The sequence below is a fragment of the Panulirus ornatus genome, chromosome 53, assembly GCF_036320965.1.
Source record: "Panulirus ornatus isolate Po-2019 chromosome 53, ASM3632096v1, whole genome shotgun sequence".
Taxonomy (NCBI): Eukaryota; Metazoa; Arthropoda; class Malacostraca; order Decapoda; family Palinuridae; genus Panulirus; species Panulirus ornatus.
Window position 1 is genome coordinate 8,872,505 of NC_092276.1, and position 27,982 is coordinate 8,900,486.

The window sequence follows — 27,982 nt, forward strand, 5'->3', positions numbered from 1 at the left end:
CTGAGATAACATCCTTCCATTTGATTATAACAATTGCAACTGTACAAATGTCGCACAGAATTTAGTATCTTTACATTGTGGATGAACGGATCTTTAATCAAAGGATTAATGAATCTGTTCTCATTGAGGAATACGAGTCACATTTAGTTGTATGAGACTACCCGAATTTTCGTGTGTTATACGAGAGAATGTCACCCATAGCTTGAAGGGTTAAACCACACACAGATTGGGCTAATTGCCTCGTCGAATTCGTTGCACGCTTGACGTCATCCGTTCCAGTAAATTACGTCATGAAGCTTAAAAGTTGAAGGTGATTCGTAGGTTGAAAATTGCTTCGTAGACGGATCGTGAAACGAATGGGTCGATTACGATGATAAAATGTGGAAACTACAAGTCTATACAAATCAATACCCGGGTAAGTAAAAGAAACATTTGCTGGAGTCGATATATATATATATATATATATATATATATATATATATATATATATATATATATATATATATATATATATATATATATATCTTTCATTTTCATACTATTCGCCATTTCCCGCATCAGCAAGGTAGCGTTAAGAACAGAGGACTGGGCCTCTTAGGGAACATCCTCACCCGGCCCCCTTCTCTGCTCCCTCTTTTGGAAAAAAAAAAGGTTCACAAAGGATGTGAAGCTTCGAGCAGGGTTCGCACACATGAACCAATGGTTGAACTGGCTCCGGAGGTGAGGTCGTGTATCGTCAGAAAAATTTTCTTTCAGTTGTTGGTCCAACTTTAGGCAGGACACCATCACGTGTTCTGTTCGTAAGTTGAATGACGTGTGGTTTCAAAAGTTGCTTGATAATTGAGGGAATATTGGATGTATGTTTGTCATTTGGTAATGTTTGCTTTTACTCGTTCTTTTCATTTTAGTGGGACAAAATGACCGAGAGGATGATTATGATCGTCTTGTTAGTGGTGATGGGGCCTTTACTTTCATCGGCTCGATCGCTCCCTGGTAAGATTGAAATTTTGGAGTATCTAAAACTTTTTTGAAATGAGTGAAATAGAAAATTCTATATGAATCGGATGCTATTGGCCATTTTGGAGGACATTTGTATTCTAAATTTTGGTAATTTGATAATTTCTAAATTTTGACTTTAAAACTTTCCGGGCCAATTACTTGACATTAAAACTTGTTTACTTCCAATTACGTTGAAGACTACCATGACGAGAGGCATTGCCCAGAAGCCAATGAATGTTGCAGACACCACTCCAGCACTAAAGCCTACCAGGAATGTTACGACAAATACGGTTGCTATCCTGATTGCACCAATGTCTACCGTTACAAAGGTACGTAAACAAAAAAAAAAAAAAATTTACTACCCCAAACTTTTCTAGAAAAATGGTTTCTAACTTAACACATGTTAAACTGATAATTTAAGATTTTGATAAACCTCTAACATTATTAATGGGCATATTAGACCAATAATTTAATAACAAATTACTTTAATACACTTCTAACATAAATTTGATTTATCTACGTAGGACATGGCCCATATAAAGTAAGCCAAGAATGTGACCACGCTAGCGAGTGTTGTCTCCACCCCTTCCTGTCTGAAGAATTCCACAAATGTTCTTTCAAACACGGTTGTTGTCCCTACTGTGGCTATTTATCTGACGGTAAGAATCGTATATGTACTACCATAAACTTTTTTATACGAAACCTTAACTTGGCCTATAACAGATTCCTCCCATTACTAAGAAAAGTCCCTATTTATAAAATGTTTGATTTAAGGAATGAGCTATATTAGATATTAACAAAAGAATGAGCATACCAAAATTTGCATGAGAACTGAATTCTCGTAATTTCAGTTAGCAAAAAACTATGTAAACATTAGTAATGCGGTATTTGGCAACATTACCTCCTCGCTGAGAAACAAACTCAAACTCTTAAATGGACAGTCTTGCGTTCAACCCTGATGTTGATGATGGCAATTAACATCACTACTGTACTGTTCAAACTTGGTTTTAGTTAAGATAGTAAATTCTCACCCTTCACACTTTAATTTTTCGTTACTATATCTGATAAAATACCTGAGTAGACGCTACCTTCCATTAAAACTTTTCTATTTCTCCACTCTTCTGGCGAATAAAATTCGCCTGCTTGAATCATTCCTTATTCAAATCTATCCTACTCGTAATTTAAATTTCAAGTAATTTTCAATTGACTCTTAGGTTGTGCTTTCAACGATGGCTTCTACCCTTGGGGCAGCGTAATAGCAACCTTCCCAGACTGCTGCCTGGAACTGGTGTGTGGTGCTAAACTGCTTACCTCCGCCCCTTACCTCAAGTCTGTTATAATAACTATTTACAAAACTCCATCATATGGTAAGATATTATACATTTTCGTAAGTAAACGATGGCGCGTTCTTAATATTTTCAGCGTATTTGAAATTGATAAGGCAGTTATTTACCTGTTATCCCATAAGTTTACTAACTTATTTTAGGTTACGAATACAATCTTTATCTCCCATCCACGGTATAAAATTTGGTGTTCTCCCATTATGAAAATTATTCTCCCATTATCATCCAAATGAAAACTGAATTTATACAGGGAATTGTAATACTTCGGAATGATCTTCCTTTTCCTCTAAAAAAGAATTAGTGCTTTATGAATAACCGCATCTTGCAGAAATAAAGGATATAAACTATCTACCTTTTGTGCATCAAATTTAAATCGTGCCCGCTAGATCCCTTCAATTTCTCGACATTAGAATATAACGCATGGGGGGAAATCTCTTCCTATTTACATGAAAACCTATTTCAGGTCATCATTGTGACTACTTCAAGAACGACTATTGTGTAGATCACCTGGGCATTATCCGCCCCGATGGCTCTGAATGGCTTGAAAATCCATGTAGTCTGTGTCGATGTGACAACGGCCGCGTCAGCTGTCGCTTCGTGACACCCCAAGACTGTCCCCCAGCACCACAACCACACTGTAGGGAGCTGCCAGGAGACTGCTGTCCTTCCTGGGATTGTGAAACCGATGGGTGAGTAACAGTCTCGAGACGGCGAATTTACTACATCTAAGTATAGTTAATCAACCTAGCCGGCACATGAACGGTAAAAACCTCGCTACTATACTCCTTTAATCGGTTTTAACCCTGACTATTATAGAGCACCAGATGTCCACTTTCTGGAACCCGATCATAACCTCCAATCAAATGTATGCACTTCACTAATTCTTTCCCTTTATTCTATCTTTTCACAACGTTTGGAAAATATCCTCAAACTGGTCATACTTTACCACGATTAACCATTTTGACCTAATTGAAGGGAAAGCAAATGCTTAACTTCAAAAGACAAATATTTGTGAAACCAACCTAGTCAATAAAAGTAATATTTTTTTTTTTTTGCTTTGTCGCTGTCTCCCGCGTTTGCGAGGTAGCGCAAGGAAACAGACGAAAGAAATGGCCCAACCCATACACATGCCTTGATTCAATCCACTGACAGCACGTCAACCCCGGTATACCACATCGCTCCAATTCACTCTATTCTTTGCCCTCCTTTCACCCTCCTGCATGTTCAGGCCCCGATCACACAATCTTTTTCACTCCATCTTTCCACCTCCAATTTGGTCTCCCACTTCTCCTCGTTCCCTCCACCTCCGACACATATATCCTCTTGGTCAATCTTTCCTCACTCATTCTCTCCATGTGACCAAACCATTTCAAAACACCCTCTTCTGCTCTCTCAACCACGCTCTTTTTATTTCCACGCATCTCTCTTACCCTTACGTTACTTACTCGATCAAACCACCTCACACCACACATTGTCCTCAAACATCTCATTTCCAGCACATCCATCCCCCTGCGCACAACTCTATCCATAGTCCACGCCTCGCAACCATACAACATTGTTGAAACCACTATTCCTTCAAACGTACCCATTTTTGCTTTCCGAGATAATGTTCTCGACTTCCACACATTCTTCAAGGCTCCCAGAATTTTCGCCCCCCTCCCCCACCCTATGATCCGCTTCCATGGTTCCATCCGCTGCCAGATCCACTCCCAGATATCTAAAACACTTCACTTCCTCCAGTTTTTCTCCATTCAAATTCTCCTCCCAATTGAATTGACCCTCAACCCTACTGTACCTAATAACCTTGCTCTTATTCACATTTACTCTTAACTTTCTTCTTTCACACGCTTTACCAAACTCGGTCACCAACTTCTGCAGTCTCTCGCATGAATCAGCCACCAACGCTGTATCATCAGCGAACAACTGGCTCGCTTCCCAAGCTCTCTCATCCCCAACAGACTTCATACTTGCCCCTCTTTCCAAAACTCTTGCATTCACCTCCCTAACAACCCCATCCATAAACAAATTAAACAACCATGGAGACATCACACACCCCTGCCGCAAACATACATTCACTGAGAACCAATCCCTTTCCTCTCTTCCTACACGTGCACATGCCTTACATCCTCGATAAAAACTTTTCACTGCTTCTAACAACTTGCCTCCCATACCATATATTCTTAATACCTTCCACAGAGCATCTCTATCAACTCTATCATATGCCTTCTCCAGATCCATAAATGCTACATACAAATCCATTTGCTTTTCTAAGTATTTCTCGCATGCATTCTTCAAAGCAAACACCTGATCCACACATCCTCTACCACTTCTGAAACCACACTGCTCTTCCCCAATCTGATGCTCTGTACATGCCTTCACCCTCTCAATCAATACCCTCCCATATAATTTGCCAGGAATACTCAACAAACTTACACCTCTGTAATTTGAGCACTCGCTCTTACGTCCTTTGCCTTTGTACAATGGCACTATGCACGCATTCCGCCAATCCTCAGGCACCTCCCCATGAGTCATACATAAATTAAATAACCTTACCAACCAGTAAACAATAGTCGCCCCCTTTTTTAATAAATTCCACTGCAATACCATCCAATGTAATGTTCATAAATAATAGTTCAAGTTGTTGAACACTGTTTTGAATATTTTTCTTAGTATATCAAAATTTTTTAAAGATATTCTTAAACAGCAAAATTGGTTAGATTTTACCTCGATGAACTAACGGTCACAACCTACAAAAACTAATTTCTCCATTCCAGTGGTTGCCCTGACCCCTATAGCTATGGTCGTGTTTGTGTTCGCTACCATGACCAATGCCATCATGACTCTGACTGTCCACCAGGACACCAGTGCTGCCTGGTGGCTGGATGTGGCAAAGAATGCGTTCCAGGTAAGCCTATTGTAAAAATATATTTCTAACGTCCAAAGAACTTTTCGGTTTTGACATCTCATTTCTCATACACTTCATCAATATGTAAAATCTTTACTACCGAAAATTTTGGATAACCTTTTAACAATTTTATGGAACAAAACGTTAGTGTCCTCCCTGTAATTTCGTTAAAGAATCTGTACTTGAACACTTCTTGAATTCAAATTTACGTTGTAAATTTGATTTACTTAAAATGGTCAACGTTTGAAATCTTTTCTTCTCATTCTAAAACTTCGTTATTCCTTGTAACTATAAATACCTTACTCTAAATGTATCTAACCGTTAACTTTACCCGAACTATTGCCTCCAGTTATTCATTTAACTTTTCCTCAACACAAGCCACCGTAAAAATTTTAATCGACATTGAATACAGTCTGCCGTTTAACATTACCACATGGTAAAGAAATTCCTGTATGTAGAATATATCGGCAATAATGCATACACGGGGCTTCACCTACACTTTAAATGAACAATAACATGTACACGAACGCCTTGAGTATCAATCCTTGTTGCTCGCATTTACTCGGATTTTATATAACTATAAAACTTTAAAATTTACTCCAGAATCTGGATCGTGCACCAATACCGACCTATGCCAAACGCGCAATGGAAGGTGCGACGAATCCTGCCGTATAGACGAAAACCCTTTCCAGGGTCTATGTGAGACCAGAGACTGCGTCTGTTGTGTTTCAAGTGAGTACTATAATTGTTTGTATGACTCTCTGTCCATAATTAACAAATGGTGCACAAAGCTTGGCATCTGCAGATGTAGTTTAGAAATTAAACTTTAGATACTCACTATGTAATAAATCTCCAATGTCTCTTTAATAAATGGAACCTTCTTTATTCGCGTAAAAACTCCATAATTTTTTCATTAAAACCCCGTGGAGTATATTTATAATTTCTGGTGACGTAAATTTTCTGATTGGATTTTCATTTAAAAAAATTGGTCCTGGACACTTCCAGGAGATTTTCCAACGTGCCAAAGAACGACACCTTCATGTCGCAGTCTTGGTGGACAATGTTCCAGTAGCTGTACTAGGGGCGACAACCCCCTCCGGGGAGTGTGCGAAACCAGAGACTGCCTCTGTTGCGTTCCAGGTAAGTCTTATAATTACCTCCCTACTTTGTTACCGATATATAAACCTGACTATTTGTTAGATATATAAATCTATCACTAAAAACTTCAAATATGAAGGTATCTTATTCGTGTTCCATCTTTATTGCAGCGTCTGACCCATGTAGGTTTAATAGCTTTCCCTGTGCTGTCAAAGGCGGTCATTGTAAGCAGGAGTGCGGTCGTCATGAGAATTCTATACACCATATATGTAACACTGACAACTGCGTGTGTTGTATTCCACGTAAGTATTTGAAATTATTCTACTGACTACCTTATAGAACATCATTTATAAAAACAAATCTAAAATTCCTAATACAACTGAACATTTGCTTGCCTTGCCTGAATTGGTTTCTTGAATATTTCATCTCTTCAATTTGACTTTTGACATTATCTTCTCAAATCTATAGTGTTAGTCTAAACTGAATTCTGTACTAATTACATTGCCTTTGTCACTTTGTGGTTTCCTTCCATGAAATTGTAGTTCCTTTCCATTATTTATAAATGTTGATCTTAAATCAAGATACCAGCAAAGGGCTACAAATGAGTGTATTCGGTAACTTTATCCTAAATTTCGGAAGTACATTTAAACGGGACAGTCAGTGGCTTGTCTAACCCCAAACAGAAGGAACTAAACTTGCCATGATTCTCGCAACAATACCTCGAATGAAAACTGCCACAGTTGCATTATTGCTATTATTGGAATAAAGAAATTTTAGTTCCAATTTAACATTGCTTTAAGCCTTTAAAAACTCCCTTATCATACTCGTTAATTTTGACTAACATTTCGCTCGTTTTACCAGATTTTGATTCGAAAGTTTCGAGTAACTTTAAATTTTAGATTCGCACATTATATATAACTTCCAGGAGATGGTCAAACCTGCCAGAGAAATACTATTGCCTGCAGTGCACTGGGTGGACAATGTGCCACCGATTGTGATAGAGGTGAGAACCCTATCCCTGGAGTATGCGAAACTAGCAACTGCGTCTGTTGTGTTCCAGGTAAGTTCTTTTGGTAGCTATACGATAACCATAATCTAAATTAAATCTCTATTCCATTAACCCTAAAACTTCAATAGATAGTAGTTGCCCATAGTCACATTCGTTTCACGAAATGACTTTGAAGTTATGCTTTCTAAACCATAGTCATAAAATACTTTGTAAAAGACCAATGCAATTAACGGGAAAATATACGTATGATAGACTAGATACGAAAAACAAATTAATGGTAGTATGAAATAAGACTACAAAGTGCCACAGGATGTGCTATTTAAGACGTATAAATTGAAGATATAAGGACAAGTGGCTAAAAATTCAGTTCGTTTGACTAACTTGTTTTTTAAATATAAAATTTAATTTAAGCAATTCTTAAAATTAAAAACTATAGTTTTGATATACTATAAATGTAGAATCCATAGATATCGCTCTTAACTTTAAAGTTTAAAATTATTGAACTTTCTATCCAAAACTTGAACTACAAAATAGAATCCCTTTTGTTGAAGTTCGGCCTTGTGCGCCACAGGATGTGGCATTGAAGATGTAAATAAAAGTAGCTAAACTCGTTAGTTTGAGTAGTAACTTGCTTTTGTTGAAAGTATAAAATTTGATTCTTAAAATTCAAAACTATACTTTTGATATACTAAAATATAAAATCCATAAATATCTATCTTTACTTTAAATTTTTTAAACTATCAATTTAAAAAGAACTACAAAATATAATTCTATTTTGTTAAAAGAAATTCGACCTTGTGCACCTACCACCTTGGCATGCCATAGCAAAGGTGGCCGCTGCGAACACTCCTGCCACAGCAATGAGAATGGAGTCTCCCATTTATGCAACGATGGCTGCCTTTGCTGTATTCCAAGTAAGTTATTACCACTTCATAAGACCTATGTCTTTCCACAACTTCAAATTACGGAAATCATTTTAGTTTTCAATAAATTTGCCTTCTATACAGAACTTTTGACTAGTGTCCTATAATGCATATCAACCCATTCTATAGTTATTACGGTTACATTATTCGTGTTGATTTTGTTTACTTCGTTAAACCTACAACAAACATGTTCCTTGAATCTAATAGTTTTACAAATTACTATTCTTTAAAGAGTCCTCGAAGCTATAAATTCACTTTTAGTGAAACTGATTAAGTAGCATTTTCTTTTAAAAGATTGCCAGAGCCGAATGTTAATATTTCGCCTAAAATTTGCCGAAGTTGAATAAATGGCAACTGATTTAATGTTAATGAATTTGAACATTTCATTTCTAATGTCGAAACTATTAAATATTCTCGAATACAAACTTTAATACTATAAAACTGGAAAATTGAATTTTCAATAACCTTTATTTCCTCTACTTTAATTTACTTAACCTTTAGAAAAAATTCGACAAACTTGTTATATTCGGTTACCAATAACTTTTCACGTTATCTAAAAAAAAACATAATTACCTTACCAGTAAATACATTTAAATAACGTTCTAAAGTTCTTATTACAATGGAAAATCTTCCCTAAAAAGTTATATAACGTATGCTTAGTTAATAATGTAACAAATGCTTTTTTTTTTTTTCTAAATTTCAGGGGATACACAAACTTGCCAGACAACTACAATTCCATGTCATGGGTTGGGTGGAAATTGTGCCACTAGCTGTGGCAGGGATGAGAACTCTGTACCAGGTGTATGCGAAACCAGCAACTGCTTCTGCTGTGTTCCAAGTAAGTTTTTACTTACCCTATAATATTCATGGGTATAAATTTTTTTATTTAATGTACTTATTAAATGCATTAGAAGCATTTAGACTTACTCTATATAAAGATATTCCAAAATAGAAATTGAGTAGTGATTTTTTTTTTCTATACTGGATATTGATCAAAATAACCGGTTAGTAAAATCTTCGGTAATTGAATTCACTTTGGACGATCATGTGCGTTCGTATTGCGGAAATGTAAAAATACTAAAAGCAGTTTAAAGGTTTACAATTGCAAAAACTGCAACCGAAATAGTTAAACTGAAAAACGTATTCGATGTGTGAATCGTACAACGTAGTACCAAAGGGTAAAGCCTAAGCTACACTATTGATTATACACCCCTTAACTCGATATTTTAAATAACCCCAGTCTATTCAGCCTTTATTATGGTCGGTTAATGTTTTTAAATTTACTTCATAGACTTGCAAGTCTACGTAATTGCAGATTCATTTTGAGCAATATAAACATAAATCTTAATTTCTCCTGCACAACTTTAAAAAAATTGTGCCACGCTGTATGAGTTTACTTGCGTATGATGTGGTCTAATTTAGATTGACTTCTAGTAAAACTACTGGACAAAAATCTTAACTTGATATAAACTATACATGTTTTAGTATCTGGTTCCAAAACTTTCCCTTGGCATTAGATATTTCAAAATAAAACTGTGTAGAATGTATAGTTACAGAAATTATACATTTTGTCTTGTCAAATTCCTACAAACCTCTTAACTCGAACCACTTTGCTAAAGTGGTCTAACACTCCCAAATTTAGTAGGACTTTTTGGAGCTATCAGATTTTTTACTTGCTCCTTCAAATACTTGTATATAAATGGGTTGCGGTTGTCGGAATAAAATTTTACTCTAGAATGTAATCATTAGAATTTTTTTCATTTATACAAAACTTCTATTACAATCTACTTAAAACACCCGTAACTATTTTTTGAAAGTATAAAACAAATTTAAACATTTCCATAAGCAAAAAGGTCACCACTTGCCATGAAACCTGCTCTAAAAATTGCTACCATCGGTGACAATTGGAAACTTTCATTTTACATACTGCAACTAGAATAAGATGAATTGGAATATTTCCTTAACTGAATTTGTATATCTTGTTAACAAATGAAATGTGCTTATTTCGAAATCGATGTACAACCTTGTATGTAAACCAAAGATGCCTGATTTTTTTTTTTCACGCTCAAAACTTTGAAGTTTCCTATATGGTATAAAGATGTATTGGCCCGAGTTGCGTACTTGTCATCCCGAAATGACTTAAGTTTGTGAACATGACGGTCTCCCTCTTGAGAACTTTAATATCACTGATCTATCACTAAATGTTTTTAAATTCTGGCTAGTTATACAACCGTCGATGTTTACTTCATTCGACCACTTCAACTGGAAATTAATGGAATGTTACTTCATTTGTATGTAACGCATAAGGTAAACAAACTGCATAGATTTTTATCTTAGTCTCTAAACACCATTAGGATAACTTTGCTAAATGAAATTCTGCCCTTAGAGGTGAATTATTTATATCTATACGTAACAAAAAAAATAAATTCTATTTGCAGAACCCGATCACTGCGACTTCAACACCTTTGCTTGTCGTATCAAGGATGGTCATTGCAAGAAGTCGTGTGCTCATGGTGAAGACTCTATCCCTCATCTTTGTCACGGTGATGACTGCATATGTTGTGTTCCAAGTGAGTTTTAAATTTGATTATAGCATTTAGTACTTCGGTATTCAAAAATAGTTCTCGACATGGGTTCTTATATTTCGATGAAAATGATTGCTAGGTCTTAATCCTAACATGAAGCCTACTTTTATGCCTCTATCGGAAGCAACAAACTGCATAATCTAGACAAAATCATATCTAATGCTTTATTTTCCCTAAAAACTATCAACCCACCTGGCGCAGGGACAATTTACCTTGACATTTGTGATATTTTTTTAAGGAATGCATAATAAAATATTCGCTTCTATTTTATGCAAATCAATTGGTATAACTTGCAAACATTTGGTTTTCTTCTGCTAACCAAATCTTATTTAAACTTGATTAAAGAATCTGCTACAAATAATTAAAACTCTAACTTCTGTTTCATGAACATCAAACCTCTGAATACTTGCAAAGCAAATGTCTATCCTTGACACCTATGGCCATTCATAGCTTCTCTTGAGTGTAGACGGAATAAATTGACATATTTTAATCTATATCTATCGCTAAATAGCCTTGCATAGTCCAGTACTTCGCTTAAACATATAATTCATTCTAAAGCATGAAAATTTGACTGCTTAAGTCTTGTATCTGCAAAATCTAACCCCCACATACTTTACAACTTTTTTTATACCAAATATCATTTACCCAAATGCACCAGACAAAGTTATGTATCCTACCTTGTCAAGTTATCTTGCAATAAAATGCACTTATTCTTCAGGACACCAACAGGAGTGTCAAAAGACCACTCCATTATGTAAAGGACTGCGAGGGGAATGTTCCCTTGAATGTAATGCTGGAGAAATATCTATTCATGGTGTGTGCGAAACCAGAAACTGCGTCTGTTGTGTTCCAGGTGAGTATTTTGTGGAGTTTGGTCATTATCCATACCATGAGAATGGGTCTTTAAATATTTTTTACTACTCTACAGACTCTGTAAAAGCTGTCAAACCGATTAAAAATGAATTGGCTTTTTAATCTCTACATATTCTAGTTCATTAAAGATTCGTATTAATGAAAATTAAAACCTGTAAAGCATTATTTAAATTTTTTTTCTAATTTTAATCTAAACTAGTTGAATGTCTTTATATCAAATATCCTAACCCTAGTATATCTGACGAACGTTCGTCATATAAAAAAAAAAACTTTTCAGGTGACATTCATTGTGACAACACTACAGCCTGCAAGTTTCGTCGGGGCTATTGTTCAGAAACCTGTAGTCTGGGTGAGAACGCTGTCCAGGGGCTATGTCACCCTGACGGCTGTGTATGCTGTGTACCTGGTACGTTGGTTAACTCGAGGTTCCTAGGACGTGTTAGGTTGTATATATTGAATGAATAATAAAAGTCTAAAGTTAGTTTCCAGTAACTTTTACATTTGATAGCAACATTTTTGATGTCCCTATAAAGATTTAATTTGTTTATCTATTTCTACAGTATAAAAGCCTAAAGATAGTAAAACTTTATTCGGTAACTCTCGTTGTCTCCGTAGTCTGCAGTTGTAAATCATTGCAGGTTTTGATGACTGCACATTTGACACCCCTTACTGCCTAGCCAAGGGTGGTCACTGTGAACGAAGGTGTGATAGTAACGAAGAATCTATAAAGGGTCTGTGTAACGATGACCATTGCTTCTGTTGTGTTCCAAGTAAGTAATTCATGTGTATTTCTATAGTGTTAAATCAATACGTAACACATTGATGGAACTCTGAAGGCATTTTCCATTGACAAATGATTTGAGCAATCTTCAAAATTATTAAACCGTGGTTAGCTTAATTTCTATACTATCCAATCTTAACATTAAGTTTTCCGTACGAATGAACTTGGAAATTTTTCAAAATTGTCGCCAATAATGTTCAAGTAGTCTGTTACTTCAGTTTGCTAAAGCAACATTCCTATTTCTCCATAAAAAAACAAATTTTGTGATGCGAAAGTATGTTGCTTAACACTTTTCTGAATTTTCAAGCACTTGTCGAAACGCTATTTTCCAGTTAGATGATTGTTCTGAACAATGTCATAAGAGGTGAGAACACTGTCCATGGTTTGTGCCACAAGAACTACGTCTGCCGTGTTACAGTTCGGTAACTCTTGATATTTCCTGGACATAACTGGTCCACAATGTCGTGCTACATAACTATCCTAGTTCCCAACTGACGATGGGTTAGTCTGAAGAGTACACAACCTAAGAAATTTGGGTAGTTTTAATGTTCAGACTGTGCAAAGTGATAAGAATGTTCATATTCATCTTGTACAGGATTCGTACGAAAGAAATTTCAATGAGGAAGTTTATTGGTACTTCCTCATTTTGTGAAACTAAAATTCCAGGGACGTTGAACGAGGTTGAAAACTGCCAATACTTTTGAAAAAAGTATTGGCAGAAATTTTCTGTAGATGCATAATCTGTGCAACACTGACTACTGACTATGTTGTTCAAATTAAGTTGGTGTTAAACCTAGGTAATTTCAGGTAAATCTAACTTTTAAGTTTTATTGTGAATGTTCAAAAGTTTTTTTGGTTCCTCGTACTTTTAAAGCAAAGTTCTTGCCTCCCTACAAACTTCTAAACTTTCTATATTTAAAAAAAAAAATACGCGAATGAGTTCAGAATAAATTTTCTTTCTGAACACTACTACGTGCCTGTCACGGAATGACTATTGTTTTGAATGTCGTAAAGGTAAAAAACTATACACGGTTTGTGCGACAACAGGTACTGCGTCTGTTCCAGTTAATTTCCGTATAGAATAGACCTACATCTTGAGAGTAGCGGTGATATAATCATAATACCACTACCAACTGAAAAGGATATTTAAGTGGAGGTACAGAATCGCCATAGACACTTGGGTACTTGCAATATTTATACTAGCGAAATGAAAGCCTTCGTTCTTTAATGGGTTATTACAAACCTTACTATCAGAAGTGAAAACCTTTCACTAGTCTCCTATATTACTAATAAACTTAAAAATCAATATTTGACCCACCTTTATAATCCAAAATAGACCAGTTGACATTTTATCTTTATTAAAGCTTCCAACATAAAGGTACTCTAATAACTAAACATTGACTAATCTTAAGCTTAAATCTATCTTGAGCTGGTTGTACAAAATTACTTGGATTTATGTACAGATTATTTGCCAGCAAACTTCAAAGTAAATAGCTTTTAGTTAATGTTGATTATATATGATCAGTGTACCACACTCCTTACTCCATAGCCAAGGATGGCCACTATGAACTATCGTATCATGATAGATTCTATACTGCACCTGTGTAACTCTAACGATTGCATCCATTGTGTTCAAAGTTTTCTGTACATGCTAATGCAATATAAAGCACATATGAGCGGTTGACTATAATGAAACTTTCTTCAAATTTGTTTTTCACAAGGATTTGGATTAAACTTCGTATTGGAAAAGTTCAACGTACCTATTGCTTTCACTGTTCTAAAATTGGCTGTATTTTACAAGTCTTCATTAATACCATAGTTAACTACTTTTTTCTTGCATTAAGGCCCTTCTAAACATTAACAGATTTGAAACCATTATTTACTGTAGATGTTCAGGTCTCGAACTTGAACATCTCTGGTGAATTCGTTCCTTCAATCCTTATAGTTGAAAACTCTTTCCCTAGCTCTCCATTTAAGACAACCGTATTTCCTCGCTTCGTGTTTATACTTTTTCTTTTCCAAAAAGTTTAACACGACAGTACCAGTCGCAGGATGGGTACTATTCTCAAAAATGTCATAAGAGAAAACACTTTACACGACTTGTGCCAAAACTATTTTGTGTTCGTTCTGTAATATTTTTTTTCTACACTACTGAATTTTCATAAATCGGGGTTCAACTTTGATACTTTTGTCTGTAACCTCCAACGTAATAATCGTAATTCTTGTAATTGGGGGAAAAAAAAAATTGATAACATTTAGTCTCTTACCTATCGTCCGATTAAAATCTTGGTTCAATTGGTAATTTACTTTCCGCACTAAAATGTTTCAAACTGTATAAAAATCAGCTTGGTGAATATTTGGCTTTCCAATAATTTTTCATATAGGGTATTACATTTTCCAGTATACGATCCATGCACCAAAAACACACCATACTGCCTAGCTAAAGGTGGCCACTGTGAAAAGACTTGTCATGGTAATGAGGATTCTATCCAACTTCTGTGCAACGATGATAAGTGCGTCTGTTGCGTTCCAAGTAAATTTTCGAAGATTTACATTTGCAAAAATTTAAAGTAAATTAAGATTTTAACTTGGGTCTTCAAAAAAATACCATTAAGTTATTACAAGTGCAATTTTGAAAAGCTTAAATTCTAAAAGGTCCTTTCAGTTTCATTAGTCTTAACTGATGCTCTTAAATTTCTAACCTAAAAGCTTCTTACATCAGTTAAACAGATTTCTTAAAGAAAAAAAAAAAACCCTGTATAAATCTATTGATATTACGGTATTGTATAATATCAATGTATTAGTTTCCCCACTTGACTCTAATGCTACTTCATAACCTCGTTCCTAACTCCCCAAAGTAAACTATTCTTTATATTAGGGGGAAAAATAAATACCAAAATTAAAAATTTTCATGCTTCCACAGGGCACCACTGTTACAACACTACAAAATGCCACTCGCGAGATGGGTATTGTTCTGAGCAGTGTCATGCAGGCGAGACCGCTTTAAACGGGTTGTGTGACCACGACAACTGCGTCTGCTGTGTTCCAGGTGTGTTATAATTTGACTGATTCGCTTTGGAGGTACTCCATACTTGTCTTTATTACAAATTGAACGGTTGGTTTAGCAAAAGTACATAACATCTTAAAAGATGTTTAGCGAGTGTAATGCTTAAAGTGGCAAGATAATTTTCCTAGTTTAAAGTTTCTTACTTGACTAAGCTTTTCAATTTGGTTGTGTAAGTAAAAGGCTCGTACAAAAGCCAAGGTATATCTATAAGCATTTGAAGTCTTCATTTATTGGCTGGTCTTTATGTAGCTAAGTCTGAGTACATTAAAACTTAATCTTTTTTTTTTTTTTTTTTTACCAATTGATATGTTGGGATAACTTTTAGGAATGTGATCTTCACATTTTCAACAAATCTTGCTCGAATTCCACACTTGTCTGTAATTATTTTGACTAGCGTGAAAACTCTACCCATAATGGTAGATACTTTACTCTTAATTCAAGATTTGAATTTCGTATTCGTGCATAATCCGTTCCCCAAAAACACTTACTGCCTAGACAAAGGTGGTCACTGTAAAAATTCATAATAATGAACATTCTATAGAACATCTATGAATCGATGAGGAATGCGTCTGCTTTTCCAAATAAGTCTGTACACACTAAACTTTGGTATGTCAAACTGAAGTAGGTCTAATTTTCAGTTTCATATTTCTCGTAGTAAATTTCGATAAAGATTAATGTGCAACGCTTCCAATTTTGAAAGGTTTCTTAAAAATATTTACCAGTACTTGGTAAATACTTAACTTTCCTTAACGTGGATTTAAATTTTGTATTCCAGTTCATGATCAGTGCCCCAAAAACACCCCTTACTGCCTAGCCAAGGGTGGCCACTGTGAAAAGACATGCAATAGTAATGAAAATTCTATCGAACATCTCTGCAACGATGATAAGTGCGTCTGTTGTGTTCCAAGTAAGTTTTCAGTCTTAAATTGCTTTAATGTAAATAAAATTCAGAATTTTAAATTTACGTCCTCAAAGAATGTTATTACAAAAGTGCAAAATTTTGAAAAACTTCAATTCCAAATTCTAAACGGTTATTTTCATTAACATAAACTAATGCTCTAAAATTTCAATACTAACTGCAAGGCTTATTACATCAGTTAAACGGATTTAACAAATTCTGTATTTTTGATATTACGGTATTCAGTGATGTCAATGTACTAGTTTCCCCACTTCCACTAATGCTAGGAATTCTAAATAAATGCTTCATAATCTCGTTCCTAACTCCCCAAAGTAAACGCTTCATTTATATTAGGGAGATGATAAATCTGCCAAAATTGGAAAAATTTCATGCTTCCACAGGGCACCACTGTTACAATACTACAAAATGCCACTCACGAGATGGGTATTGTTCTGAGCAGTGTCATGCAGGCGAGACCGCTTTAAACGGGTTGTGTGACCACGACAACTGCGTCTGCTGTGTTCCAGGTGTGTATTATAATTTGAGTCTGATTCTCTTTCAACGTACTCCATACTCGTATTTTACAAATCGAAATGTTTACCAAGGTACGGAATCTAATATGTATATACTGAGTAATACTGAAAATGTCAAGATAGTTTCCTAGTTTAAGGATTCTTAACTAAACTTTTCAATTTAGTGTTTAAGTAAAAGGTTCGTACAGAAGCCAAAGTAATCTCATAAGCCCTTGAATTACTCTTCATTTATATGCTGATGTTTAATTTTGTCTGACGGTAGCTTCAAACGTAATTTTTTTTTTGACCAATTCTTATGTTGGGATAGCTTTTAGAAATGTGATCTTGCTTTCACATTTTGAACAAATCTTGCTTGAATTCCTGACATTCGCGTATTTGATAATTCATTTAGACTCTTCAAAAAACTCTACCCATAATAGATGCTTGAATCGAAATTTAACGTAGATTTGAATTTTGCATTTCAGTACATAATCCGTGCCCCAAAAACACTCCTTACTGCCTAGACAAAGGTGGCCACTGTGAAAAGAAGTGTCATAATAATGAACAGTCTATAGAACATCTATGCATCAATGATGAATGCGTCTGTTGTGTTCCAAGTAAGTTTTGTGCAATCTTTAAACTTTGATATAAAACTGAAGGTCTGATAATTTTCAGTTTCGTATTTCTAGTGGTAAATTTCGATAGATTAATGTGCAACGCTTCTAAGTTTATTTAAACATCCATACGTAGTTTGAATAGGTTTCTTAAGTATTTACCAGTACTTATTAGTTACTTGCTTTAACATGGATTTAAATTTTGTATTCCAGTTTATGATCCGTGCCCCAAAAACACTCCTTACTGCCTAGCCAAGGGTGGCCACTGTGAAAAGACGTGCAATAGTAACGAGGATTCCATCGAACATCTGTGCAACGATGATAAGTGCGTCTGTTGTGTTCCAAGTAAGTTTTCGGAGTCTTAAATTTGCTTGAATGTAAAAGTAGATTTGAAATTTTGATTTTGCATCTATAAAAAAATGCTGTAAAGTTGTTACGAAAGTACAATTTTGAAAAGCTTCAATTCCAAATTCTACAGGGCTCTTTACTTTCATTAGTCTTGACTAATGCTCTAAAATTTCAATACTGAATGGCTTCTTGCATTAAACGGATTTCTTAAAAAATATCCTTGTATAAAGTACTACTTTCCCCAACTTCGACTAATGCTACTAATTCTAAATCAATGATTACAGTTCATGACCACGTTCATAACTCTCCAAAGTAAACGCTTCATTTATATTGGGTGGAAAAATAAATCTGCCAAAATTAGAAATTTCATGCTTCCACAGGGCAGCACTGTTACAATACTACAAAATGCCACTTCAGAGATGGTTATTGTTCTGAGCAGTGTCATACAGGCGAGACCGCTTTAAACGGGTTGTGTGACCACGACAACTGCGTCTGCTGTGTTCCAGGTGTGTTATAGTTTGTCTTGATTCGCTTTGGATGTACTCCATACTTGTCTTTATTACAAATTGAACAGTTGGTTTAGCAAAGACAGTCTCTTAAGATGTTTAGCAAGTGTAATGCTGAAAGTGGAGAGAGTTTTCCTAGTTTAAGGCTTCTTGCTTAACTGAACTTTTCAATTTAGTGTTTAAGTAAAAGGTTCGTACAGAAGCCAAAGTAGACTCGTAAGCCCTTGAATTAGTCTCATTTATGTGCTGATCTTGTGTAGTTTTGTCTGACGGTAGCTTCAAACGTAATTTTTTTGACCAATTTGATATGTTGCGATAGATTTTAAAAATGACCTTTATTTCACGTTTTGAACAAATCTTGCTTGAATTCCTGACTACTGTGTATCTTATAACTCGTTAGTTACTCTTCAAAAAACTCTACCCATAATGGAGGATGCTAGACTCTTAATTTAACAGATTTGAATTTTGTATTTCAGTACATAATCCGTGCCTCGAAAACACACCTTACTGCCTAGATAAAGGTGGCCACTGTGAAAAGAAGTGTCATAATAATGAGCATCCTATAGAACATCTATGCATCAATGACGAATGCGTCTGTTGTGTTCCAAGTAAGTTTTGTGAAATCTTTAAACTTTGGTAAATGTAAAACTGAAGTAGGTCTAATAATTTTTTCATTGGTAAATTTCGATAAAAATTGTACAACGCTTCTAGGTTTGTTAAACATCCATACGTAGTTTTAATGTTTCTTGATATTTACCAGTACTAGGTAGATACTCTACTCTTTAACGTGGATTTAAATTTTGTATTCCAGTTTATGATCCGTGCCCCAAAAACACTCCTTACTGCCTAGCCAAGGGTGGCCACTGTAAAAAGACGTGCAATAGTAACGAGGATTCCATCGAACATCTGTGCAACGATGATAAGTGCGTCTGTTGTGTTCCAAGTAAGTTTTCGGAGTCTTAAATTTGCTTGAATGTAAAAGTAGATTTGAAATTTTGATTTTGCATCTATAAAAAAATGCTGTAAAGTAGTTACGAAAGTACAATTTTGAAAAGCTTCAATTCCAAATTCTACAGGGCTCTTTACTTTCATTAGTCTTGACTAATGCTCTAAAATTTCAATACTGAATGGCTTCTTGCATTAAACGGATTTCTTAAAAAAAATATCCTTGTATAAAGTACTACTTTCCCCAACTTCGACTAATGCTACTAATTCTAAATCAATGATTACAGTTCATGACCACGTTCATAACTCTCCAAAGTAAACGCTTCATTTATATTGGGTGGAAAAATAAATCTGCCAAAATTAGAAATTTCATGCTTCCACAGGGCAGCACTGTTACAATACTACAAAATGCCACTTCAGAGATGGTTATTGTTCTGAGCAGTGTCATACAGGCGAGACCGCTTTAAACGGGTTGTGTGACCACGACAACTGCGTCTGCTGTGTTCCAGGTGTGTTATAGTTTGTCTTGATTCGCTTTGGATGTACTCCATACTTGTCTTTATTACAAATTGAACAGTTGGTTTAGCAAAGACAGTCTCTTAAGATGTTTAGCAAGTGTAATGCTGAAAGTGGAGAGAGTTTTCCTAGTTTAAGGCTTCTTGCTTAACTGAACTTTTCAATTTAGTGTTTAAGTAAAAGGTTCGTACAGAAGCCAAAGTAGACTCGTAAGCCCTTGAATTAGTCTCATTTATGTGCTGATCTTGTGTAGTTTTGTCTGACGGTAGCTTCAAACGTAATTTTTTTGACCAATTTGATATGTTGCGATAGATTTTAAAAATGACCTTTATTTCACGTTTTGAACAAATCTTGCTTGAATTCCTGACTACTGTGTATCTTATAACTCGTTAGTTACTCTTCAAAAAACTCTACCCATAATGGAGGATGCTAGACTCTTAATTTAACAGATTTGAATTTTGTATTTCAGTACATAATCCGTGCCTCGAAAACACACCTTACTGCCTAGATAAAGGTGGCCACTGTGAAAAGAAGTGTCATAATAATGAGCATCCTATAGAACATCTATGCATCAATGACGAATGCGTCTGTTGTGTTCCAAGTAAGTTTTGTGAAATCTTTAAACTTTGGTAAATGTAAAACTGAAGTAGGTCTAATAATTTTTTCATTGGTAAATTTCGATAAAAATTGTACAACGCTTCTAGGTTTGTTAAACATCCATACGTAGTTTTAATGTTTCTTATTTACCAGTACTAGGTAGATACTCTACTCTTTAACGTGGATTTAAATATTTTATTCCAGTTCATGATCCGTGCCCCAAAAACACTCATTACTGCCTAGCCAAGGGTGGCCACTGTGAAAAGACGTGCAATAGTAACGAAGATTCTATCGAACATCTGTGCAACGATGATAAGTGCGTCTGTTGTGTTCCAAGTAAGTTTTCGGAGTCTTGAATTTCCGTGAATGTAAAAGTAGATTTGAAATTTTAATTTTACGTCTTCAGAAAAGAATGCTGTAAAGTAGTTACGAAAGTACAATTTTGAAAAGCTTCAATCCCAGATTCTACAGTTTTCTTGTTTCATTAGTCTTGGCTAATGCTCTAAAATTTCAATACTAACTGCAAGGCTTCTTCCATCAGTTAAACTGAATTCTTAAAGAAAAAAAAAATCCTTGTATAAAGTACTAGTTCCCCCACTTCGACAGAGGCTATTAATTCTAAATCGATACCTGTACTTCACAACCACGTTCCTAGCTCCCCAAAGTAAACGCTTCATTTACATTAGGTGAAAAAATATCTGCGAAAACTAATTTTCATACTTCCACAGGGCAGCACTGTTACAATACTACTAAGTGCCACTTCAGAGATGGTTATTGTTCTGAGCAGTGTCATGCAGGCGAGACCGCTTTAAACGGGTTGTGTGACCACGACAACTGCGTCTGCTGTGTTCCAGGTGTGTGTTATAATTTAAGTCCGATTCACTTTGGAGGTACTCCATACTTTATTACAAATTGAACAGTTGGTTTAGCAAAGACTGTCTCTTAAGATGTTTAGCAAGTGTAATGCTGAAAGTGGCAAGACGGTTTTCCTAGTTTTAGGCTTCTTACTTGACTAAACTTTTCAATTTGGTGTAAGGTTCGTATAGAAACCAAAGTATTCTCATAAGCCCATGAATTAAGTCTTCATTTATGTGCTGGTCTTGTGTAGTTTTGTCTGACGGTAACATCAAACGTAATTTTTTTGACCAATTGATATATTGGGATAACTTTTAGAAATGTAATCTTTCTTTCACGTTTTGAACAAATCTTGCTTGAATTCCTGACACTTGTCTATCTTTTAATTCATATTTACTCTTCAAAAAACTCTACCCATAATGGAGGATGCTTGACTCTTAATTTAACGGATTTGAATTTTGTATTTCAGTACATAATCCGTGCCCCGAAAACACGCCTTACTGCCTAGACAAAGGTGGCCACTGTGAAAAGAAGTGTCATAATAATGAGCATCCTATAGAACATCTATGCATCAATGACGAATGCGTCTGTTGTGTTCCAAGTAAGTTTTGTGGAATCTTTAAACTTTGGTAGATGTAAAACTGAAGTAGGTCTACCATTTTTTTTTTTGGTAAATTTCGATAAAAATTGTGCAACGCTTCTAGGTTTGTTAAACATCCATACGTAGTTTTAATGTTTCTTGATATTTACCAGTACTAGGTAGATACTCTACTCTTTAACGTGGATTTAAATATTGTATTCCAGTTCATGATCCATGCCCCAAAAACACTCCTTACTGCCTAGCCAAGGGTGGCCACTGTGAAAAGACGTGCAATAGTAACGAAGATTCTATCGAACATCTATGCAACGATGATAAGTGCGTCTGTTGTGTTCCAAGTAAGTTTTCGGAGTCTTAAATTTGTTTGAATGTAAAAGTAGATTTGAAAGTTTAATTTTACCTCAGAAAAAAATGCTGTAAACTTGTTACGAAAGTACAATTTTGAAAAGCTTTATTCCAAATTCTACAGGGTTCTTTACTTTCATTAGTCTTCACTAACGCTCCAAAATTTCAATACTAACTGCAAGGCTTCTTCCATCAGTTAAACGGATTTCTTAAAGGAAAAAAATCCTTGTATAAAGTACTAGTTTCCCACACTTCGAATGCTACTAATTCTAAATTAGTTTATAACCACGTTCATAAATCTCCAAAGTAAACTCTTCATTTATATTAGGTGTAAAAATAAATCTGCCAGAATTTTCCAGGTACTCCATACTTGTCTTTATCACAAACTGAACGATTGCTTTAGCAAAAGGTACGGAATCTAAGATGTTTATAGTATAATGCTAGTGGCAAGATGATTTTCCTAATTTAAGTCTTGGTACATAACTAAACTTTGTTTTATAAGTAAAAGGTTCGTACAAATCAAAACTATATAAAAGCCTTTGAAGTATTCTTCATTTAGGGCTGTTCTTTATGTAGTGTTCTGACAGTACCTTCAAACGTAATGATTAATTTTCTTACCAATTGATATGTTGGGATACCTTTGATAGATATATTTAACATTTTGAACAAATGTTGCTTTAATTCCTGACACTTTCATAATCATTATTTACTCTTCAAAAAGCTCTACCCATAATGGTGGATGCTTGACACGTAATTTAACGTAATTTGAATTTTATATTCCAGTACATAATCCGTGCCCCAAAAACACACCTTACTGCCTAGACAAAGGTGGCCACTGTGAAAAGAAGTGTCATAATAATGAGCATCCTATAGAACATCTATGCATCAATGACGAATGCGTCTGTTGTGTTCCAAGTAAGTTTTGTGCAGTCTTTAAACTTTGATATAAAACTGAAGGTCTGATAATTTTCGGTTTCGTATTTCTAGTGGTAAATTTCGATAGATTAATGTGCAACGCTTGTAAGTTTGTTTAAACATCCATACGTAGTTTGAAATGGTTTCTTAAGAATTTACCAGTACTTATTAGTTACTTGCTTTAACGTGGATTTAAATTTTGTATTCCAGTTTATGATCCGTGCCCCAAAAACACTCCTTACTGCCTAGCCAAGGGTGGCCACTGTGAAAAGACGTGCAATAGTAACGAGGATTCTATCGAACATCTGTGCAACGATGATAAGTGCGTCTGTTGTGTTCCAAGTAAGTTTTCGGAGTCTTAAATTTGCTTGAATGTTAAAGTACATTTGAAAGTTTAATTTTACATCTTCAGAAAAAAATGCTGTAAACTTGTTACGAAAGTACAAATTTGAAAAACTTGATTCCAAATTCTACAGGGTTCTTTAGTTTCATTAGTCTTCACTAATGCTCCAAAATTTCAATATTAACTGAAAGGCTTCTTGCATTAAACGGATTTCTTAAAAAAAAAAATCCTTGTATAAAGTACTAGTTTCCCCCACTTTGACTAATGCTACTAATTCTAAATCAATTACAATTCATAACCACGTTCATAACTCTCCAGACTAAACGCTTTATTTATATTAGGTGGAAAAATAAATCTGCCAGAATTGGAAAATATTCATACTTCCACAGGGCAGCACTGTTACAATACTACTAAGTGCCACTTACGAGATGGGTATTGTTCTGAGCAGTGTCATGCAGGCGAGACCGCTTTAAACGGGTTGTGTGACCACGACAACTGCGTCTGCTGTGTTCCAGGTGTGTTAATTTCGGCGATTCACTTTCTAGGTACTCCATGCTTGTCTTTATCACAAACTGAACGATTCCTTTACCAAAAGGTACGGAATCTGAGATGTTTATAGTGTAATGCTAGTGGCAAGATGATTTTCCTAATTTGTCTTATTACATAACTAAACTTGATTGTTTTATAAGTAAAAGGTTCGTACTAATCAAAACTATATGAAAGCCTTTGAAGTAGTCTTCATTTAGGACTGTTCTTTATGTAGTGTTTTGACAATACCTTCAAACATGATTAATTTTTTTACCAATTGATATGTTGTGATACCTTTGATGGATATGATCTTTAACATTTTAAACAAATGTTGCTTGAATTCCTGACACTGTCTTAATCATTATTTACTCTTCAAAAAGCTCTACCCATAATGGTGGATACTTGACACGTAGTTTAACGTAGATTTGAATTTTATATTCCAGTACATAATCCGTGCCCCAAAAACACTCCTTACTGCCTAGACAAAGGTGGCCACTGTGAAAAGAAGTGTCATAATAATGAGCATCCTATAGAACATCTATGCATCAATGACGAATGCGTCTGTTGTGTTCCAAGTAAGTTTTGTGCAATCTTTAATCTTTGGTAGATGTAAAACTGAAGTGGGTCTAATAATTTTGTTTCGTATTTCTCGGTAAATTTCAATAAAGATTGTGCAATGCTGTTTAAATATCCATACGTAGTTTAGATAGTCTTTTTAAATATTTATCAGTACTTGGTAGGTACTCGACTCCTGCTTTAACGTGGATTTTAATTTTGTATTCCAGTTCATGATCCGTGCCCCAAAAACACTCCTTACTGCCTAGCCAAGGGTGGCCACTGTGAAAAGACTTGCAATAGTAACGAGGATTCCATCGAACATCTGTGCAACGATGATAAGTGCGTCTGTTGTGTTCCAAGTAAGTTTTCGGAGTCTTTAATTTCCGTGAATGTAAAAGTAGATTTGAAATTTTAATTTTACGTCTTCAGAAAAGAATGCTGTGAAGTTGTTAGGAAAATACAATTTTGAAAAGCTTCAATCCCAAATTCTACAGTTTTCTTTAGTTTCATTAGTCTTGACTAATGTTCTAAAATTTCAATACTAACTGCAAGGCTTCTTCCATCAGTTAAACTGATTTCTTAAAGAAAAAAAATCCTTGTATAAAATACTAGTTCCCCCACTTCGACAGAGGCTATTAATTCTAAATCAATACTTGTACTTCACAACCACGTTCCTAGCTCCCCAAAGTAAACGCTTCATTTACATTAGGTGAAAAAATATCTGCGAAAACTAATTTTCATAATTCCACAGGGCAGCACTGTTACAATACTACTAAGTGCCACTTCAGAGATGGTTATTGTTCTGAGCAGTGTCATATAGGCGAAACCGCTTTAAACGGGTTGTGTGACCACGACAACTGCGTCTGCTGTGTTCCAGGTGTGTTATAATTTGAGTCTGATTTGCTTTGTAAGTACTCCATACTTTATTACAAATTAAACAGTTGGTTTAGCAAAAACGGTCTCTTAAGATGTTTAGCAAGTGTAATACTGAAAGTGGCGAGACCGTTTTCCTAGTTTTAGGCTTCTTACTTGACTAAACTTTTCAATTTAGTGTTTGAGTAAAAGATTCGTATAGAAGCCAAAGTATTCTCATAAACCCATGAATTAGGTCTTCATTTATGTGCTGGTCTTGTGTAGTTTTGTCTGTCAAAAAATTATGTTTGAAGCTACCGTCAAACTGGTATGTTGGGATAACTTTTAGAAATGTGATCTTTCTTTCACGTTTTCAAGAAATCTTGCTTAAATTCCTGACACTTGTCTGTCTTATAATTCATATTTACTCTTTAAAATACTGTACCCATAATGGAGGATGCTTGACTCTTAATTTAACGGATTTAAATTTTGTATTTCAGTACATAATCCATGCCCCGAAAACACTCCTTACTGCCTAGACAAAGGTGGCCACTGTGAAAAGAAGTGTCATAATAATGAGCATCCTATAGAACATCTATGCATTCATGACGAATGCGTCTGTTGTGTTCCAAGTAAGTTTTGTGCAATCTTTAAACTTTGGTAGATGTAAAACTGAAGTAGGTCTAATAATTTTTTCATTGGTAAATTTCGATAAAAATTGTGCAACACTTCTAGGTTTGTTAAACATCCATACGTACTTTTAATGTTTCTTGATATTTACCAGTACTAGGTAGATACTTGACTCTTTAACGTGGATTTGAATTTTGTATTCCAGTTCATGATCCGTGCCCCAAAAACACTCCTTACTGCCTAGCCAAGGGTGGCCACTGTGAAAAGACTTGCAATAGTAACGAGGATTCTATCGAACATCTGTGCAACGATGATAAGTGCGTCTGTTGTGTTCCAAGTAAGTTTTAGAGTCTTAAATTTAATCGAATGTAAAAGTATATTTGAAAGTTTAATTTTACCTCTTCAGAAAAAAAATGCTGTAAACTTAAGTACAATTTTGAAAAGCTTGATTCCAAATTCTACAGGGTTCTTTACTTTCATTAGTCTTGACTAATGCTCTAAAATTTCAATATTAACTGAAAGGCTTCTTGCATTAAACGGATTTCTTAAAGAAAAAAATTCCTCGTATAAAGTACTAGTTTCCCCCACTTCGACTAATGCTACTAATTCTAAATCAATTACAGTTCATAATCACGTTCATAACTCTCGAGAGTAAACGCTTTATTTATATTAGGTGGAAAAATAAATCTGCCAGAATTGGAAAATATTCATACTTCCACAGGGCAGCACTGTTACAATACTACTAAGTGCCACTTACGAGATGGTTATTGTTCTGAGCAGTGTCATGCAGGCGAAACCGCTTTAAATGGGTTGTGTGACCACGACAACTGCGTCTGCTGTGTTCCAGGTGTGTGTTATAGTTTGAGTCTTGATTCGCTTTGGAGGTACTCCATACTAGTCTTTATTACAAAATGAACAGTAAGTTTAGCAGTCTTTTAAGATGTTTAGCAAGTGTAATGCTTAGTGTCGAGATAGTTTTCCTAGTTTAAGGCTTCTTACTTTGACTAAACTTTTCAATTTAGTGTTTTAAGTAAAATACTCTTACAGAATCCAAAGTATTCTCAAGCCCTTGAATTAGTCTTCATTTATGTGCTGGTCTTGTGTAATTTTCTCACGGTAGCTTCAAACGTAATTTTTTTGACAAACTGGTATGTTGGAATAACTTTTAGAAATGTGATCTTTCTTTCACGTTTTCAACAAATGTTGCTTGAATTCCTGACACTTGTCTATCTTATAATTCATTATTTACTCTTCAAAAAAACTCTACCCATAATGGAGGATGCTTGACTCTTGATTTAACGGATTTAAATATTCTATTTCAGTACATAATCCGTGCCTCGAAAACACGCCTTACTGCCTAGACAAAGGTGGCCACTGTGAAAAGAAGTGTCATAATAATGAGCATCCTATAGAACATCTATGCATCAATGACGAATGCGTCTGTTGTGTTCCAAGTAAGTTTTGTGAAATCTTTAAACTTTGGTAGATGTAAAACTGAAGCAGGTCTAATAATTTTTTCATTGGTAAATTTCGATAAGAATTGTGCAACGCTTCTAGGTTTGTTAAACATCCATACGTAGTTTTAATGTTTCTTGATATTTACCAGTACTAGGTAGATACTAGACTCTTTAACGTGGCTTTAAATATTTTATTCCAGTTCATGATCCGTGCCCCAAAAACACTCCTTACTGCCTAGCCAAGGGTGGCCACTGTGAAAAGACTTGCAATAGTAACGAGGATTCTATCGAACATCTGTGCAACGATGATAAGTGCGTCTGTTGTGTTCCAAGTAAGTTTTCGGAGTCTTAAATTTGCTTGAATGTAAAAGTACATTTGAAA

The 27,982-nt window shown here is 35.1% G+C and overlaps 2 protein-coding genes across 2 annotated transcripts in view; one reads left to right on the top strand and one right to left on the bottom strand.

The window, feature by feature from the left end:
* The window catches only part of LOC139765226 (uncharacterized), a 269,229-nt gene that overhangs the window by 39,998 nt on the left and 201,249 nt on the right, over positions 1 to 27,982 (bottom strand). The gene's annotated exons all lie outside the window — the stretch shown is intronic.
* On the top strand, positions 769 to 27,967 carry LOC139765225 (uncharacterized). The gene is made up of 43 exons (XM_071692553.1): positions 769 to 800; positions 909 to 993; positions 1,197 to 1,328; positions 1,524 to 1,658; positions 2,214 to 2,366; positions 2,806 to 3,031; positions 5,117 to 5,247; positions 5,851 to 5,979; positions 6,253 to 6,387; positions 6,516 to 6,647; positions 7,271 to 7,405; positions 8,140 to 8,268; positions 8,981 to 9,115; positions 10,716 to 10,847; positions 11,581 to 11,715; positions 12,013 to 12,141; positions 12,374 to 12,505; positions 14,918 to 15,049; positions 15,440 to 15,565; positions 16,359 to 16,490; positions 16,883 to 17,008; positions 17,479 to 17,610; positions 17,821 to 17,952; positions 18,336 to 18,461; positions 18,938 to 19,069; positions 19,273 to 19,404; positions 19,790 to 19,915; positions 20,392 to 20,523; positions 20,724 to 20,855; positions 21,248 to 21,373; positions 21,844 to 21,975; positions 22,179 to 22,310; positions 23,101 to 23,232; positions 23,443 to 23,574; positions 23,965 to 24,090; positions 24,547 to 24,678; positions 24,889 to 25,020; positions 25,413 to 25,538; positions 26,014 to 26,145; positions 26,349 to 26,480; positions 26,865 to 26,990; positions 27,466 to 27,597; positions 27,801 to 27,967. Exons 2-43 carry the CDS (start codon positions 918 to 920, stop codon positions 27,950 to 27,952), a joined length of 5,580 nt encoding a protein of 1,859 aa, XP_071548654.1. The 5' UTR covers positions 769 to 800; positions 909 to 917; the 3' UTR covers positions 27,953 to 27,967.